This window comes from Antennarius striatus, chromosome 4 (assembly GCF_040054535.1).
Source record: "Antennarius striatus isolate MH-2024 chromosome 4, ASM4005453v1, whole genome shotgun sequence".
Taxonomy (NCBI): domain Eukaryota; kingdom Metazoa; phylum Chordata; class Actinopteri; order Lophiiformes; family Antennariidae; genus Antennarius; species Antennarius striatus.
This window is the reverse complement of record NC_090779.1, coordinates 22558776-22578783: the sequence shown is the minus strand read 5'-3', so window position 1 is coordinate 22578783 and position 20008 is coordinate 22558776. Positions and strand designations below refer to the sequence as shown.

The 20008-nt window shown below is 44.7% G+C and overlaps 1 protein-coding gene across 1 annotated transcript; it reads right to left on the bottom strand.

Moving 5' to 3' along the window:
* Positions 1 to 780: 780 nt before the first annotated feature.
* On the bottom strand, positions 781 to 17092 carry lamb1a (laminin, beta 1a). The gene is made up of 33 exons (XM_068312009.1): positions 16770 to 17092; positions 15912 to 16126; positions 15188 to 15326; positions 14460 to 14533; positions 13470 to 13658; positions 13320 to 13383; positions 13038 to 13240; positions 12731 to 12851; positions 12434 to 12622; positions 12169 to 12345; positions 11967 to 12079; positions 11253 to 11332; positions 10980 to 11115; positions 10640 to 10798; positions 10415 to 10542; positions 10178 to 10298; positions 9904 to 10105; positions 8384 to 8527; positions 8070 to 8301; positions 7747 to 7910; positions 6957 to 7181; positions 6617 to 6834; positions 6340 to 6436; positions 4431 to 4800; positions 4175 to 4359; positions 3782 to 4023; positions 3493 to 3702; positions 3233 to 3377; positions 2926 to 3133; positions 2688 to 2829; positions 2427 to 2603; positions 1975 to 2134; positions 781 to 1883 (listed from the first exon to the last, which is right to left on the bottom strand). Exons 1-33 carry the CDS (start codon positions 16798 to 16800, stop codon positions 1744 to 1746), a joined length of 5400 nt encoding a protein of 1799 aa, XP_068168110.1. The 5' UTR covers positions 16801 to 17092; the 3' UTR covers positions 781 to 1743.
* Between the last annotated feature and the right edge of the window lie 2916 nt (positions 17093 to 20008).

Sequence of the window (20008 nt, the reverse complement as noted above, 5' to 3'; positions counted from 1 at the left end):
TTGAATTGTTTTAAGATATTAAGTAAATATTTTTGAAAATATATTTTATGTATTATTGTCATATACATTGAGAGTTTAAAATGTTTTGAGCCTCTAGTCATTATTTTGAGAACTTAAATAATTGTTTTAGTAAGGTTTTTAATAAATACTGATAGAGTGAATCATTAATTTGGGATATGAAGTCATTACTTTGACTTATAGTATCTTCATTATGAGATACTAAATATTTATTTTGATGGACTAAGTTTTTCATATAAACATGATATATACTATAGAAAAATTATTGGAAACATTCCAAATAAAAATCTTATAATTTCCTGTATGTAAAAAGACACCAGTCCATCCAGACACTGGAAGTGTGTGAATACATGTTGGGGAAAATATAGTGAACAGTTTTTGATCTGTACATCCTCCATGTTGGAAATGAAACCTGAACTGAAACCAGTGACTCTACTGGAAGAAGGTTATTGGTTTTAATAGATGTGGATACAAATCAGTTTAATTTTTTCAGCATCAGACATGAATTTAACTCCCATTTCAACATTTTTTATCTGGAGTAACATCAGCTGCTCATCAGCGTCAGCCGCTTATTTTCAGTCCCACTTCAGTTGAATGACTCTGAACCAGCTCTCTATGGGGCGTGGGGGTGGGGGGTCACGTTCCCTTTCTGTTACCATGACCCAAAACATACCACCACCCCCATCCCCCACGAAACAGAATACAGAAGACATAAATAACAGCTTTCAACTGTTTTCCAGTAAAAACTCATCCATGTTGTGATTCTGTTTTGACATTTTTATTAAGAATAATTTTGGGTTCGATGCTTCAGCCATTTAGAAATTTAAAAAAACAAAAACGAGTTGCATCACAGTTTAAACATTCAATCAAAACTTTTAAAATGGAATCAGATGACTGACAATCAGTATTTTGATTTCATTACATTCAGGCTCATTTAAAAACTGCAATTTAAAATTTCTGAGGGAGTCCAACTTAATGGGTTTAAAAAAAATTCTCCCTAATTCTTTTACAATCACTTTAATTCATCCGAGTTATTTGCCAACAAGTTAATGGACTTGTTGGCAAATAACTAAATTAATTAACATTTTATTAATCACCAGCTGAATGTCAAAAGATTCAAACTGGTGGTGTGTTCAAGAACGTTCAGCCATCTCACATTAAAAGGGTCCAATTTGGAAATCAACTGAAAATCAAACATTCAATATATTTGTTAGAGTCGTTTCAATAAAGGAAATAAAATCTTTGGTGTCATTCAGTAAAGGATCTCAGTTTTGATTTAAAATCTTTCATTTTTGGTTCTATACTTCTACTTAAGGTGGAGCGGAGGTCAGTGAAGAGGTCAACAGGTCATTGTTAAAGGAACAGCTTGATAAAATGGACACTTTATCTTCTGTATTTCGAGTTTCTTGATTCACACCTTTCTAATACTTGACAGTTAAATGCACTGCTGTGTTCTCCTGAATGACTGAAGAGGATGGGGGCTAATTTTTAAAACACGATGACTCCATCGAGCGCTCTTCATTATAAAACACATCTTCAGTTATTTCAGAGAATCCTGTCAGACTACTTTAGCGTGAAGCTCCACATACGATTTGTCGATCAACAAACTTCATCTCTGGGATGTCTGGTGTCATATTTTGGGTGAGCTGCACAGATGCAACATAAAAAATGAGTCACGTTCCTTTAATTCACCTCCCCCAGGGCGGATGAATGTGACCTTTGACCCTAGAACAGACAGGTACTGTAGAGCGTGACTTTGTGGCTGATCTCCTGCAGCAGCTCTTTGACCGCGGCCTCCAGCTCCACCAGCTGCTCCGCCTTCATTTCCAGAGTCCGCTGGTTGTCTTCATACGACTTCTCCAAATCTGGAAAACACCGACGTTCATTACAGTGTGACACAGACACGGAATAAACACCAACAAATAAACAAAAACAACAACAGAAGTGCAATGTCACCTTTGAGGAGCTGTAGTTTTTCACTGGCCTTCAGCAGCAGGTCTTTTGCCTCTTGCTGCAGTGACTCCGCCCTTTTCTTTGCATCAGCCACACCCCCTGCCTTCTGATCGATCAGCTGTTCTACTGTCGCGTATTTATCCTTCACCTCAGAGTCTAGATCCTACAAACACACAAACCTCACTTAAGAAGCTTTAAATAGATTTATTAGGCCAGATTAACACATTGTTTTCAAATATGTTACAAAAATATCCCAGTTTAATCAATTAAAAGCAGCATTTCTTGATCACATTAGCATCACAACATAAAATAATCTATTCCATGCAACTGATTAAATGACATTAACAAAACTTGCTGCTGAAATAATGTGTAATTGTTAACAAATGAATAAAAAAAATGCTGTTTGCTGTTTGCTTGCTGTTTGTATTAAACTAATTCATCTACTATGAACTCACCTTTTTCACCTCCTCTGCAATCTTGCCTATGCTCTCTGCGTCCTGATTGGTCCTTTCGGTGCTCTGCGTGACGTTCAGGGCTTTGTCTCTCAGCAGCGTCACGTCGTGCTCGAGCCGCTGTAGCCTCTGGGTGGCGTTGTTCAGCTTCAACTCTGCCTCTGCCGTTTCTGACTCCACCTGAACGCATCACAGTCAGATGACATGTTAACCGGGTGTTTGTGATGTGAAGCAAACTTTTTTTGAGATGTGTGTTCCACTGACAGACGACAGCAGGTTGTTGGTGTTCTGGATGTCGGCGGCCGCCTGCTGGATGGCGCTGCTGGCGGTGCTCTGAGCTCTCTGAGCTTCTTCTAGCGCCTGCTTCACCTTCTCTGCAGAGTCCTTCACGTTCGCCGCCTCCTCGCTGACCCACACAGGAATCACAATTCATTACAGGCCAAAGAAAATTATAACAAATAAAATCCTGGAGCTGGATCCAGGCTGTCCAGGTAGGACTCACCTGGCCGTGCGCGCCTCGTCCAGCAGGTCCTCGGCTCTCTGGATGTCATTGGCGCTCTGCTGCAGGATGATCTCCACCCCTCCCAGTTCTTCCACCTTCTGTCGGATCTCTTCCGTCAGGTTCTGCAGCTGAGCCGGCGTGGTGGGCATCTGCATGGCCAGAACCTCGTTGGCCACCAACTCGATGCTCTCCAGGTCCGCAGCATCCTCTGAAAACAACACAGACATGTTGTGACGACTTGCACTAAAGAAAACGTTTTTAGTTTGATCTCAGGTTTCACTAAAGTTGACGTTTCTCGTTTACGTACGTGTGAGGAAGTCCCGGATCTGCTTGATGAGGCTCCTCAGCTCCTCGTTGCTCCGGTCGACTCTCTGTTTGGTTCTGTTGGTCTTCATCAGAACATCCTGAGCGCTCTGCTTCGCCTCGTCCGCTTTCAGTTTGGCCTCCATCACCTGGAGGTAACAGAGACGAGAACATTAACTCTAAGCAGAACTACTTAGATCAGGATCGGCCAAATGTGTTTCCCACCAGGACCAGTCAGAAGATATCAGATCCCATCAGACTCACCATCTTGGAGAGTTTCTCCACTTCCTCCATGGCGTTGTTTATTTCCTGCTCAGAGTCGTGAGCCCTCTTCCAGGCGGTGCTGGCCGCCGCCACCACGCCGTCACATCCTTCACCTCCGCACCGGATCCGCCCGTCAGAGTCCACACAGCCCAGACCTCCACAGGAAGAGGAGCCGCATGAGTCCTGACCCGATGAGGGACTGCCACAGGTCTGGAAGAACCAAACCAGACAATGAACAACGGGACTGAGTCACCGGAAGGTCCTGATCCACATGCAGACGTTCTGCTACCTGACGGCTGAGCTCTGATAGGTCCAGAGTCTGCAGCTCTCCTGCCAGGTCATCCAGCCTCTGAGCATGCTCAGTGTGTCTCGTCACAAACTCCTCTGTGGTTTGGTTCATTTTGTCCTCAGTGAGTTGCCGTAGAGCGCTGGAGGTCTCCACAGGGCTTCCTGGCTCGACGGTGGAGGCGTTGGCTTGAGCTTCGGCTGCCTGAGACTGCAAGTAGTACTTATTGACGCTGTCTGTCGCACCTGGCAACAAACAGGAAGTACAAGTCAGCTGAGAGCCACATGATCTTTTTCTGTAAAGTTAAATCTATAAAACTGAAAAGCTTAAACATCAAACAGCCCCCCCCTCTCTCTCTCACATCCCCACCTTCCTCTGACCTTTGACCCCTCTCACCTCTGATGTCAGAGTTCTTGATGTACTCCACGTGTTCCAGCAGCTCCTGAACGGTTTGCTCAAGCTTCTGAGTGTCCGACATCAGCGTGTCCAGTTTGGTCTGTGCAGCCGAGTCGGCGTCCTCCACCTGGGCCAGACTCTCTTCAGTGTGGTTCAACATCTGGCTCACGCTCCCCATCAGGTCACTGGAGAACACACTCATGTTAGACGCCACAATAAACCCGATGCACCCTCCAGATGAGGAGCTGAACGTCACCTGGCCTGCTGCAGGAGCCCCTGGATCTCAGTCAGCGGCTGCGAGGCCGGGTTCTGGCTCAGAACGACCTGGATGTCCGCGACGCTCTTCTCCATGCTCTCGATGGACTTCTTGTAGGGTCCACTGACGCCGCTGGCTTTGATGGCGTTGGCCTTGTTCACCAGGCGGTGCGTCTGATTGGTCAGCTGACCGATGATTTGGTCCCACTCGGTGAAGCACTCGTGGCAGCGGCGGCAGTCGGGGAAGGTTCCGGAGAAGCCACGGGCGCAGACGTCGCAGCGCGGACCCGAGACGCCTTCCACACACACGCAGTGACCGCTGACCTTGTTGCACTGCAGCTCGGAGATGCCGAGAGGGTCGCAGTCGCACGCTGGGACAGAAACACGATGACGTCAGAGACAGAACCATGGATCTGAGTTCAAGGAGACACCATGTAAATACAGGTGCTGCTAGAAATAAAGAGGGATCATGTTGGGGGAGGGACTCCCTTTGAAGGGAACGATCGTGTTCGGTGGGGGTTTGTCTCCAGGTGCTGAAGCATCTCCTCTAGAGGTTCTTCTGATCCCATCTGCCTCTTCATGTCGTAAAATAAAAGTTTAATTAAAGGGTTCACCTTCCCACACACACACACACACACACACACACACACACACACACACACACACACACACACACACACACACACACACACACGGACACACACACACACGGACACACACAGTGTTTTCAGACCAAATTCAGACAAACAGGAAGTTTGATAATCTGAACACGTTCAAACTTTCATGTTCTCTACAAACATCTGACAGGAAGAGACCGAGACAAACCGTCTGACATCCAGTTCAAAACAAAAAAATGAATGCATGTGTGTGTGTGTGTGTGTGTGTGTGTGTGTGTGTGTGTGTTTAACATCTGGTTCATATTAAACACAAACTCCTCGCAGCTGCAGAACCAACAAACCTGAACCAGACTGATTTCCTTCAGATCAACACGTCTGAACAGGTTTGTCCTGATGGTGGCGCTAAACAGAACCTCAACAACAACACATTAACCATTTAATGTCTAAGCGGCTTAGGACCACATTCAAGAGATGAACCCAGACTGGAAAGAAGAAAATCTGAACTGTTGTTTTAATCTTTTCCCCTCTGAGGTCTCAGGATGTTTCTGTGATGAAGAGGAGAGCCGTGGTTTAAATGTAATGACATCCGTGGACCCGCCTCTTCATCGTCTTTAGTATGGTGAGATCCTATGCAACTCATCATCATCATCATCATCATCCTCACTCACCTGTGGAACAATGTCCTTTACTCTTTTTTTCTTACATTTGGTGAAAGTAGAGTGAGGTAACATCTCCACTAAAAAAAAAATCAAAATTAGATAAAATGCATTTCAATAAGAAATAATTTTTTTTTTTAAAAGTATGAAATCTTTCAGGTTTGGATCAAATTGTGTCTTACTGGATTACCCTAGGATGAATCGGGGCCAAGTCCTCCAGAAACAGGAGCTTCTGTGAATTCAGGTCTAAAAATTTTATCACATAGCATTGGAGTCTTTGCTCTCAGCAGGCCCACCTTCAGTGCTGCGTCACACCAACAAAGCCCCTTTGTGGATTTTGGGGGATCTTTCAGGCAAAACCTCTGCCCTCCTCTCGGCTCTGAGGAACATCTGGACCCAATATCAACACCAGCAGAGGAGCGGGAACTCTCCCACGACTGAACGCCTCCTCCACAGAACTTCTGACGCCTCCGAGCTTTGTTTTTACTTTCTAAGTAGGTTTTTGGACTCAGATCTGAACTTGTGTCGAGTCATTAGCATTCACGAAGGAAACTGAATTTAACCCTCAAAAGCACACAGGTTGGACTACTTATGTCGGCTCATTTGGTTTCTGGAAGCCGAGAAACAGAGAACCTACCGTGACATTTAACCTCAGGGTCTCCCCAGAACAGTTCTTTACACTCGCTGCACGTTCTTCCTCCAAAGCCAGGCTGACAGGAACACTGACCACTGATCTGTGGATCAGGGAACCAGCAGGAAATCATCAAAACCTCTTAATCAGACATAAACGTTCAATCAGAATTAGCTGTTTATTTAGTAAATTACAATCTGAAGAGAGTTTTATCTTTCAGGGTATGAAGTAAAACATGATAAAAGATCTGAGGCCATCATTTCCACCTCACAGGGTTCCTCACCTCATTGCAGGACGTCCCGTATGAGTGTTTGAGGTCGCAGTCGCAGGACTGACAGCCGTCGCCGCCCCCCATGTTCCAGGTGTCGGGCGCGCAGCGGTCGCAGTGCTGCCCTACCACGTTGGGGAGGCACTGACATTTACCGCTGCTGCGGTCGCAGTGACAGTCGCTGGATGAAGGACAGCTGGAGGGGACGCTGCCCAGCTGGTTGCAGACGCACTCTGGAGACAAGAACCAGACGTCATCAGCATCGTCACCTTGTTTTCACTTTTCAACTTTTTATTGCAGGTTTTAACCTGCTTAAGGTGCAGCGGTTGTTGCTGTGGTAGCCCAGCGTACTCACTCCTGCAGTCCTGCAACATTGCGTTGCCGTAGTAACCCAACTTGCAGGTCTGACAGGCAGCACCTTCACTGTGATACAGGCAGCGCAGACACTCGCCAGTCCGAGCGTCGCAGGAGTCCGGGTCCAGCATGTCGATGTTGTTGTTGCACTGACAGGGCTGACACTGTCCGCTAGCATCCCCCGGGTTTCCATAGTAACCAGGTGAGCACTCATCACAACGAGCACCTGGAGAGAGGAGGAGACAGAGTTAGAGATCTCACACACGTCTGAAAGAAAACGATAACATTTGAAGACATTTTATACTTGTTTATAAATGATAAATGTGACGGCCAATCACAAGCCAGTATTTTTACACTCCAGTTTCATCTCTGTCTGTATGTTTGTGTCGTGTGTGTGTGTGTGTGGAGACGGCTTGGAGTGGAGCTATAAAGAACCCTTCATGAATCTGTCGGCAGCTGATTCCAGCCTCAACGTCTTATTTCCTCCTCTAATGACAGGCGGCGTCACATTCCTGCCCTCAGCTCGTGTTGACATCACAACCAAATCACTAAGCTGATTCTCCTTCAATTAAAAAACCTCCCTGCAGGGCAGCTCCAGCCCGACGTCAGCTCAAACCCACCACAGGAGATTCCGCTCACCACACCCTGGGGCTGAATTCACCTCCAGACTGTAATTATCCTGTCTGCTTTTTATTATCACATCTGGTTTTATTGTGAAATCCTGCTCCATCAGGAAGTAAAAACCGATGGAGGTGTAACTTTAGATAAAGGTGAAGTACGTCCCGTTTTACCTTTATAACCCGTCATGCAGACGCAGATGGCCTGCTGGGAGTTGCTGCCGCGGTAACAGCTTCCTGCAAACTGCCTCAAGCTGCTGGGGCCATCGGGACACATGCAGGGACGACAGTGGTCACCTGACCCCAGCACTGGGTCACCATAGTAACCATCCAGACACCTGAATGAAGATGGGAGAGAAGTCATCCTCAGATCAAATGTAATTGGATGGATTTTATTACTAATGTGACTTCATCTATCAGTACGCAGTAAATAAAATTCTCGTTTGTTTGGGCGTTTGACCCCGCCCCCTGCTGACATCACACAGGTGTGATCTCACCTATCACAGTAGTGTCCAGCGCTGTGGTCCCTGCAGTCGATGCAGCGTCCGGTTTCTGCGTCGCAGTTGTCGGTGTGTCCGTTGCAGGAGCAGGGTCTGCAGGCGGGGAAGCCCCAGTGACCCCCCAGGCAGCGGTCACACTGCCGACCGGACGCCCCCAAAACACAGGAGCACTGCCCGGTCAGCTGTTCGCAGAAGGAGCTCTGGGAGCCCAGAGGGTTGCAGTCGCACGCTGCACACACAAAAACGCAACTTCACCTCGTTGCTCTCCTCTACATTGATTAGATCGATTGATTAGATCGATCGGGTCTGACCTCTGCAGCCATTGGGTCCGAACTGGAACGTGGCCGGAGCGCAGCTGTCACAGTTCCTGCCAGCCACGTTGGGCCGACACTGGCACTGACCCCCGTTGGGATCGCACACGGTACTCAGGGAGCCCTGAGGGTCACACCGGCATTCTGGGAAATGGAGTACAAGAACAAAGGATGTTACTGACCGACGTGCTTCAACAGGACCAGAAGACAAAGCCTCGTCCACAGATCCCGTTTTAGTGCTGACGATGACAGATTCATGAGCCTGGAGGTCTGGCAACGCTCCAGGAATGCAGAGAAGAAGAAACCAGTCACGTCTTGTTCAGGGGGTACAGGACCAGAGATGAGTGATCAATCAAACCAACAATAGAGTTAACAGGAAGTTCACGGGAGGGAAAAGTTGTACTTGGATCAGATTTTATGTTTTGTCTTCCTCTAACCACAGATTGTGAAAATAAAGTTCTCTGTGTCTCCTGAATTTAAATATGAGCAAGATCTCAGTGTTTCAGAAAGAGAGAAGTGAGATTCTGAAGTCAGTAAAATCAATAGCCTATCAATCTATCTATGTCTGTCCACAAACTCAAGAATTAAAAATTGCAGAAAATTCTAAATACTAAAAGCTGTAACCACTGATTTTGTTTCATTTATCTCAAGTGTTTGGTGAATCTTTTATAGCTTTTACAATTTATCAGACATGCTTGCCATTACTATCTACCTAACAACATGTTTCCATGGAAACCACATAAACTAAAAATTTAAATTTGAAATAAACTCAAAATATCCAAAGGCACAATTGAAGTGAGTGGGGACAGGTTTATTACACCCTGAGGGGAATTCCTCCCTTCATGCACTAGGGGTCAAAGGTCAGAGTTGAGCACTGAAATCAGGAAATGCTTCAGGAATGCTTTCATTTTCTTTTCCGGAGACTTCAGCTGTGTTCAAGCAAGGGAACCGAGCGAAGGTCAAACGGTGAAATGTTTTGGGGGGTTTTTGTGATAATTTTAATGACTTATATTTAATTACATCAGCAAATCATTATAGAGGAATGACCAGGTCAGAGCTCAGGGGTTGGATTAAATGAAAGCCATTCTAAGGTTGATCTCCTTCTGTAGGGTCGAATCATCTTCAGAAAAAAAGGTTAAATGAAGTAAAATTTACGAAACAACAGAATGCACAGGAATTTCTCTTCAAGAGTTTGTTTTGGTGCAGACAGGTTTCAGCTCACGGTCATCAAATCTGAGTGGCTCTCACTGTATCCATATTAACTTCTGAAATGATGAAGCCTCCCTTCTTTAAACAAGTCGATGTCAAGGACTTCTTCAGGTCTGACTGACTGGCAGAGAGTCCAGATCTCATGCCAGAAAACAAACAACCAAAACCACCGAGATTATGAGTCTCCTTAGGAGTCGGCTCATTAATTCTTTTTTCCTCTTCTTGACCTAACATATATTTCTAAGATCATAATAACAAATATTTAAAGCTAGGAGTCAGAGTCAGATTAATTTAAATACAGGCTGGCGAACCTTTAGCTCCCTCGTGCAACATGGCGGAGATGCTGAAGATGTAGTTTCTGCAGATGTCGGTCATCGGCGACTTGACGACGCTCTGGCTGTTCTCCAGACAACGGTAACGCTGGAAGGTTTCCCAACCGCTGTTCCCGCTGATGTCACCCCCCTCGGAAGTTGTGAAGATGTCCAGGTTTTTACAGTGAGGCATCAGCACGATCTGAGCGGGAGGAAAATCATGAGCCCGACTGGAAGCTAATGTAGCTTTATCGATAACACGACGTTTGCGTACCGAGTCGATGAGCGTGTACGGGGACTGGACATCGCTGAGGGCGGAGTACAGCGGCAGGCTGAGACGGATCGTGTAGTTCAGACTGGATTCAAAACACACCGATCTGGACAGAACCACGTACCTGGGGGGGGGGGGGGGCAGACAGGAAACACATCAGAGCAGTGCTGAGCTTTTCCTTAAAACACAAACATCGTCATTCCTCCACAGAGCTGCAGATCTAAACACACAACACGTTACCGCGAGCCGGGGTGAAGTGAGATCATCTGGTTGTCGTCGTCGGGCACGGTGTTGATGCATCGACTGTCTGCTGTGATTGGTCCGGGTCTCATCACTGTCATCAAAACCTCCTCCCATTGGTCAGGCAGCTGCAGGAGCAACAATCACAGTGGTTTAATCTTCTGCCAATCACATGGCTTAAATTCTGATGGTGGGCGGAGCTGTCGCTCGATAACATTGACCCACCTGAGGTTCGTAGCGGATCAGGATGTCATACTCCATGGAGTGGGGGATGTTGTCTACAGTAAACTCCAGGTAAGCTCCTTCAGGGACGTTGACCAGGCCGATACCTGTCCAGGTGGGGGTGCGGTCCAGAGGGTGTGGCCTCGGGACAACCGTCACTCCCTAAAGACCCAAGATGAAGAAATGAGGACGGATGAAAACACCTTTCACACACCTTGAATCCTTATTATCATTATTATTATTATTATCCTTAACATCATTTAACGGCAGAGGGAAGAAAAATAAACAGTAAAATTTGAAACATCAGAGTGAATCGACGCCACATGTTTAGGACGTGACTCACAGGTCCGAATTTGGCGTCCTCCGCCTCGTAGGTGTAGTGATCCAGAGCGACGAAGTAGAATCCAGACTCCACCTGATCGCAGCGACGACCGAACATGTGATCTCTGCAGACGCACTGGCCGCTCACCTGGTCACACCTGCAGGAAGACGGGAAAGGATGTCAGAGCAGAGGAAGAGGGCTTTCACGGCCCAGAGGTCACATGATGAGGCTCAGTGACATCATGGAGACACACAATGAAGTGTGTTCCAGCTTAGCAGTGATTTGTGAACTCACTTGTTGTTGACGGCCCCTCCCAGGTCACAGTCACATGGTCTGCAGCCGTCCATGTCGTTACTCAGACCCCAGTGTTCAGACTGCAAACACACACAGATGTTAGAGGCGGGTGGGTACGTGGTTTACTGCCCCCCCCCCCCTCCTCCAGCCGTCTGTCTTTGTAGAAACTGATTTAAAGCTGTAAGAGGAAGTCATTTCATCTCCTCCAATAAACACACACAAAGAACATGTGACCCCCCCACTGAGTCGCAGCAGCAGGTTCGCATCCTCACACACTCCCTACTGTCTCCTCACACAATTTATGCTCCAGCCTTAAACATCGTGAACCCTGATCTTACACAATTTTGAAAAAAACACTCAACATTTTGGACACATTTTTAATAAATATTTTCATAAATATCTTAAAAAGTAATTTTTCCATATTCAAGTTTCACCAAAAAAAATGCAGTTAAAAGCTTTTACTGATTTGGGAAAATCTCAGTATTATTGTACAATTTTAAAATTCTGGTGTCATTATTTCCAAATCATTCAACGTTTGCTTCTCCTTCTGGTTTTCTTTAAGTTCTTTTATGTGATTCCAGCCTGATGAGTTCAAGATTCAGTCCTGTGATCTCATTGGATGGTTAAACTTGTAGTCTGATTTCATTGGCTGTTTTTAGGACCTGTTTTTGAATGGTGTGACAACAGTGAAACTATTTTAAAGTATTTCCTTACCACGCACTGGTCACAGTCTCTTCCGGTCACCAAACGTTTACAGAAGCAACTTCCTGTTTCGCTGTCGCATGGATTTCCGCCAGGAAGTGTTCCGACAGGATTGCAGGTGCATGCTAAAACAATCCAGACGCATTCAACACCACTGTGTGAGTGTGCTTGTGTGCACGTGTCAGTGTAGCTGTTATTATGTATGATGTCGTACCCTTGCAGCCTTCAGGATCATCGCTCAACCCATAATGCCCCTCTTTGCAGTGCTGGCAGCGTTCGCCCTCCACGTTGAGTTTACAGCGACACTGACCGGCGATTAGACCGACCAGAATGTCGGTCAAACCGTCACATATTCCTCCATTCAGAGAACCCACAGGGTCACAGTTACAGGCTACGGAAACAGTTCCAGGACAAAAACCACCGTCAGAATGAAGGCGACATCATTTCCACATCAGTCTGGGTTAAGAGTTCTGACTCACGCTGGCAGATGTTGGGGTCTCTGACGTCTCTCTCTGGGTGTTGGTAGTAAAATGGTTTACACTGCTCACAGTTGTGTCCGGCTGTGTTGTGAAGACAGTCTTCGCAAACGCCTCCACTGACGTTACCCGAGGACACGAACACGGCCATGTCGAAGTGACACGAGTCTGCGTGCTGATTGCAGGAACACTCTACACACACCAGAGAGAACAGAGACACCATCAGTAAACACAACAACAGTGACAAATAACTACTGTATAATATATATCAATATATATTATAGACCAGTATGGACTCACTCTTGCAGGCATTGGTGTTGCGTCCCTCGGCCGGTCTCCACGGCAGGTCGTGGTGGAAATCCTGACACTGCTCACAGTTCAGACCTTTGGTGTTGTGGTTACACATGCAGTGACCGTGAACCTGAAGACACAAAACACACCAACTGTTGAGTGCACGGTGCAGCTAATCAGGTGATAAAATGATCACTAAATCAATCAATATTTACATGCAGTGACTGAAGCTGCAAGCACAACAAACTCGTAAGTCCAAAGATGAACCATGACAATCCTAGTCACCTTTCAGGTTCACCCCCCCGTTAGGACTCACCATGCCCTCGCGGGTCTGCCCGGTTCCCTCAATGGGGGCGCACTCGGAGGCGTGTCCATAGCAGAAGCAGTTTCCTCGGACCACCATGTCGTAGATGGCGTAGTAATACTTCTCCTTGATCTCCATACGGGAGTCAAGCAGGTTGTCTCCCAGGGTGTGCAGTCGGGTGAACTTCACCCTCAGGTTGGTGATCTTCAACATGTCTGAACCACGAGTCAGTAACAGGTGATCAATGATGGAGCAATGATGGATCAATAACAGATTTTATTGATTGAGACGTACTCTGGATTCTGGGGCTGTAGGGATCATCGATCTTGAACGCTGGGTCCAGAACTCGGAAAATAACCTGGAAAAAAAATATTTTTTTTATAAACTACTTCAACATTTCCTTCCTTGTGTCATTGCATGATTTCCTTTCACATCAGCGGTTACCTCTCCTTCAGTAGATGGCTCAATGTCAGAGTAACGGGAGTCACAAATGACATCATCGACTTTTTGCATAGGACCCTGGGAAACGGACGGGAAGGAACTCTCACAGTCGTAGGCGAAGTAGCGATAAACCTGCCACGTCTTCCCGAAGTCAGCGGAACGTTCGATCGCCATGGCAGCAGGTCGGAAAGTCTGAGGAGAGAGATTTTAGAAAAACATGAAGCCAACGTCATCTGATGGTTCTACTGATCCGACTGGGAATCAACAAGACAGGACAAATAAAAAATAAAAAAAATTAAAAATTAACATCTATGAAACCTGATGTTGGACAAGTTCAAGGCATAAAATTATTGACAAAAACTTTTAACAATAGGATGTCTAATTTGACTGCTCTAACAACAAACAGACAGACTGAAATTCATTGGACCTCACTTCTATGAATTTTACTGAAATGAGGAGGTTGTGGCTCAATGGCTGCGGGTTAATCTGTATACTGAGGTTTGTTGGTTGATTGGTTGGTTAGCCATCTTGTTTTTTCTATTTTTATACTTTTTATAATATTTTGTTAATTTTTTCTCACATTTCCAACCCAGTGCCTTGATGGGGGGGAAGTCGTGGTTCAGCCACAAGCAGCAAATAAGCTCAGTATGACAGTAAATACAAACAGGAAGTGATCCATACATAGACAGGATCTAAACCAGGACTTAAATGAATCAGAACCCAACATTTCTGTTTACACTGACTGCCTTCCTTTCTCCTCGGAGCAGCTTTTAGCCTGGACGGAGTGTTTAACTTCTTGGTCTTTGTTTATTCTGTTTGTAAAATCCTGTGCAAACACTGCCTCCTTCCTTTGGCCACGGCTACGTTGGGAAATCCTGGGTTGCCTCGTCCAGATGATAACCACCGTCATGTGACCACTTAGCGTGACAGTTCAGTTTAAGGAAGCCAGATAACGCTAGCATGTCCAGCGCTACGAGTGTGTGTGGAACTCACCTTGAAGGTCATGATGAGGTGTGTGAAGTGAAATTCAGCCTCCAGGTTCAGCTGAATGGTGACGTTCTCCAGTCCTGCAGACATCAGAAAATCAGTTCAACTTAAATCAAACGTTCTTTATCTTAAAGAACATGCATGTTGCTTTTATTCTTTACAAATAAAAGGATTTCGTTGAGCCCAAAGACTCAATTTATATCCTTCTGCAGTCCCTTTTCTCTGAACAAACCAGTTAGCATTCATTTAGCATGTCGGCCTGATGCGTACGAAACACATCTGTGTCAGCGACAAGGGCAGTGATTTACATCAACGACTGTTTGTCTCCTAAACAATAAGTACTGTGAGAACAGCAAACATCTACATTCCCTGTTTGACGGCGGTGGATCTCATGCGCTGCTCAGGGTGAGGAGCTGCAGGAGTTTGTGGTGTCGCCCCAATTTAAAATCATTTCTGGATGATTTTCATGTGTGAGTTAGTGGCTAACTGCTAACAGGGTAATTACAGACCCCAGTTACATCCGTCCTGTAGGAAGACCTTTTTTTCAGTTCAGTTCTGCAGCCAAATTGCTCTAAAATTAGCTTTTTGTCTCTGATCTGATGACCTTCTTTAATAAAATGAACTTCAGCTGATCTGTGATCAGTTAGTAAGACTTTGAACACGTCCCAACAAGATTGGACTTCTCTGAAGTTAAAGGTGGAGTTGACCTCTGACCCCTGAGCTCATGTTCTCACCGTTCTCAGACTGCCACCAGGTCTTTAACCTGTTGGGAGCGAACGTGGTGACGACGTTCTCGATGCGATGGCTGGTTGTCTGGTCCAGCAGCTCGTCGTAGGGCTCCTCCGAGTAGCACATGAAGCACTTCTTCTCCTCCTGGTTAATGGGAAACAACGGGGGGAGGGGAGTTAATGTTAGGTGAATTCCTCAGATTCCTTTCTGCTTGCTCTCAGCCGATAGGAGGAGGACATTTTCTGACCGCAGTTTATTTAGGACATTATTGAACTTCATTCTGTTGGACAACGGTGCTTTGATCCACTTCCTGTTTCAAAGATAAACTCAAAACACGCTGGAGGAAAGCAAAGCTTAATGTGGATCTTCTGTCATTTCCTTTTAATAAGCGCGAGAGGCAGCTCTGACCAGCTCCGTCTGAGAGGACGGCAGATGTTTGTCTTCAACTCAAACATTCGGATCTTACTGAGCATGCTCAGTTTACTCTCTCAAAACCGATTGGGTGTCTCAGTTTGACCCTTTAACCTCTAAGGCGTCTGTGTTTTCTCATCAGAAACATCTGGACAAACATCTGTCTGCTGTCACCACTCAGCGTTTCCTTATAGGGAGGTGATTTTACCCACAAAGCACTGCAGCGTGAAGCTCTTACACATTAACTAAACAAACTGACCATCCAGTCAGAAGTAGGACACAAACACTGCAGGAGCCACTCAGGGGCCACACATTTACCTGCAGGTGGCTGACGATGCAAAACGGCTCGGGTCGGTTCAGTCCACAGGTAGAGGTGGACGACAGCTGGTGGGCTCGGCCAATCAGAAGGTCTCCCGTTGCCGGGTAACAGCTACCCTCGGTGCACATGTCGCTGAATTGTGGAAGGCTGACCTCAACCGGGACCTCGTCCACAAAGACACCGCCGTCCTGAGCGCAGACACACACCTGCAGGGCTGAGAGCACAGGCTTTTATTTTGAAAGTCTGGACTGGGCTGAAGTAGATCCAGAACAGCCAGTCAAGAACTGATATCAAGTTGATCGATTAGCTATGTAGAAAACATGATTTCGCACTTTTCCGTTCTTCGACAGGATGTAAGGAAAGTTTTTGGATTTTTCGACAGATGGATTTTTTTATTACTGACTAAATATTGTACTTCAACGCAGCAGGAATTATAAGCAATTTAACTACTGATTAAACATACAGCAACACTTTTGAGAGAATATAATCCGATTTCAAAGGATTTACTGTTTATCAATTAATCTGTGAAAAATCATGTTTCGCCATCATAAGGTTTAAACTAGAAAAAAAAAGTCCTTAAAATTGGAATTATTAAAATTTTAAAGTAACCGAATACATTTTAATTAGTAGTTTAATTAGTTCACTTTTTAATTTATCTGCAAACATTAAATCTAGAATCGGTTTTCTATTGATTCCTCAGAAAACGTTTTCATCATATGAATAAATTTGGATCAAAAGTGGAAGAAGATGGTTTTAATTCCCGATTTTTTCAGCTTCTTCAAACAGGAGGAACTGAACTTTGGTGCAAACCTGGACGTTTCTTCATTAATTCTTTATCTGCGGTTCTTGAAACTCACCGAGCAGCGCCGCCAGCTGAAGCCCCAACATGCTGATGATCCGGACGGGACCCTCACACCAGAACAACAGGTCCAAACGGGACAGTCTGAGGCTACAGAGACCTGGACGCTGGTTGGAACTGAACCCCGGTTCGACTTGGACCCCGGTTCGACCTCTGGACTGTAACGGGCCCCCTCGTTCCGCACCGGTCGTCTGGACCTCCTGAAACCCCACTGTGACTCAGACACACCGGACTCCACACAACTCCACGGGCCGTCTGGGGCCCCTCCTCCTCAGTCCACCGGTACCCGCACCTCTAGACCACACATCCGGTCGGACTTTCAAAATAAAACGAGGATGTGAGCGGATGTAGACGGAAAGTTGAAGTATAAATAATTCAGCTAACTCAGGTTAAAAGCTTGTCAAGCACCAAAAATATCCTTTGAAAATTAACTGTGAATTTGGTTATCTAAAATCTCTTATGTATTTTCTGTGGTTTTGTAAAACTCATTTCACATCACAGGGAAATCTGGTCTGGTCTGAGGAGAAAGTTAGATCCAACTGTCCATATACTTCTGGACATTTATCATTGTATATTGATATCGTATATAAAATGAAAATAAAAAGCAAAACCGCAGCTATAATAGGTTCACTTCAGTTCAAGTAAATGTGTTGAGCCTTTCTCTCTTTATTAAATAAAACATAATTTATTATGTCATTCATCATTAGCGTTTATCATTACAATCCATCAATGAAGTTTCTGATAATGTTGAAGTGCCTTATTGTTATTTCCGTACATTAGTCGATAATAAAAAAAAATAGATCAATATTTAATTTACAATTTACGTGTGTGTGTGTGTGTGTGTGTGTGTGTGTGTGTGTGTGTGTGTGTGTGTGTGTGTGTGTGTGTGTGTGTGTGTGTGTGTAATCTATTGATATATCAATTGATATTGATATACTGATATTTGTAAACGATGAAATTCATTCGTTTTACCTTCACTCCGCTTTTAATGCGATGCTTTTGTTCTGAAAGAAACCTCACCCTGTTTCCCGAATTAGCATTAAATATGCAGCAGATATAGCCAAAAGTATATGGACGACTTATAATATTGTATTTACTAATGTTACGATTGATCAAAGTAATAATCTAAATATTGATTTGTTTCTTTTAGCGACACAAATTTGTTTTAAACACAAACAACTCTACAAACATCCTCTACTGAGGAAACAGTGGAACACCTGGGTCCACGTCTTACAGTGAGACAGAATGGACCTACAGCTGTCCACATACTTTCGGCCACATTTATTTTACGTCTTGGTTTATGGCTTTTCTCTGTGGATCAAGGAGCCCCCCTCCCTCTTCCTCCCCCACTGCACCCCACAGACAAAAGACATTCCTGCCTGAGTCTCCCAACAAACTCTGTCCTCCCCCACACACTCCTCCCCCCACAGTTCAACCTCACCTGCAATAACAAAGGATGAGGTGTGTGTGTGTGGTTGGGATTCAGGCCCCCCCAGATCTGAAGAAGCATTCAGTCTCCTGGTGCATTGTGGGTGATAGCTGTGAACGTGTGGAGGCCTGCAAACCATGCTCAGCCAATCAGAGATGAGCACATCTATATGAGAACAAACATTAACAAGTTAACAAGTAAATGAAAACACACACACACACACACACACACACACACACACACACACACACACACACACACACACACAGTCTGTGGTCAAGTCTGATTAAACTTTATAATATATTCCAAGTGAGGTCACCAGGTCACCTAGCTATTTTAACAACAAAACTGATTCTGTTGTTGAGCAAATAGATATTCTGTAGATTTTCAAAGTCAGTTTATTTGGTGCAAATCAAAAATGTAACTTTACTCATAATAAATAAAGACCACAGTTTTATGAAGAAATATGCTAAATCTGTAAAATTCTAGCCAAACACACAAACATGAGAGTACAGACTAATTTTAGATGTCTACATTTTTTAAAAAGAAATGACATCTTTAAAACATTTGACTTATTTTTCTATAATATGTTGTTTTTTTTTACAGTTAAAATGAGGGAGTCGACCAGGTTTCCAGATAAAGGTGCCCAACCTAAGGGCCGAGCCCCCCAACACAGAACCCACGAATCTGTCTGTTAGCAATTTAAATCTGTATTTTACATCGATGCCTTGGTGTTAAACAAAATCAAATGAAGTAGAGCTGATAGGATCGGGATATTATTTAAAGAAATGTTTGTGGAAAAGATGACAAAAGTAGAGAGACACTCAGTGAAGCTCACACCCCCACCCCCAAGAAACAAACGTCCCTTTTAATGGAACCCTCATCCCCACAGCTGCCCTCAGGGTTCTGTTTAAGAAAACAAATAAAGTCAGGGGTCCACCTCTTTTCCACTCTTCCGCTAAAACTTGACAGGTAGTTTGTGTGTCATCCTGTTACAAGACAAAAACATAAACCAACACCAGTGAAACCTGAAGCGTCACGCCGTGAAGAAAAGAAAAGAAAAGAAAAGACACTTTCAAATCAGTCTCAAAACCTAAAAGCAAAAACTTGACATCGCATGAAGTACTTATTTAAGAATGGCTGTGGAGTAAAAGATAGAGAATCTTTATTCTAACAATGATGTCATCCACTGGAATGCTCAATGCAGTATATCTACAGAACACTACCCGTCTAGCCCAGAAAAGTCCGGCGACACTTTAAATCTCTAATGTTTCCATTCGAAGGTTTTGTGAAATTATTTGGGCCCAAGGAGGTTTGCGTGAAAGGATGCGGCAGATGAGCCATGTTTGGGTTTTCCTGTCATTAATTGAGAAATTTTTAGGTGTTCCAGCTCCTGTTAGCACTGTAGCTGTAAAATATGACTTGTTTCTTAAGTAAGAACCGGCCAGAAGTAGCTTCCAGGTACGTGTTGGTAGGAACTTCTAGGAAGGGACGTTTCTGTACTGATCTTATCCATGCAGGTAGCTTCACAAATCCGTTGTGATCAATTGCTTTAGGCAAATGAGGTTTTAAAATCTGTTATGACCTAATGACAGGTTGGTCAAACTGTTCATTTGTACTTCTAACATAATTCTAACATTTTGAACTTTCCTTCTTGTCAACGAGTTGTAGTTTTGCTTTTATTGATCAGAGAGTTCTAGGAGTTCTGGAACTGGCTACGAAACAGTCATGATTTTCAGATGAAAATGAAAATTCCCATTAAAATAAAAATAAAATGTGTGTGTATTGTTTGTGCAAACATGAGGTTG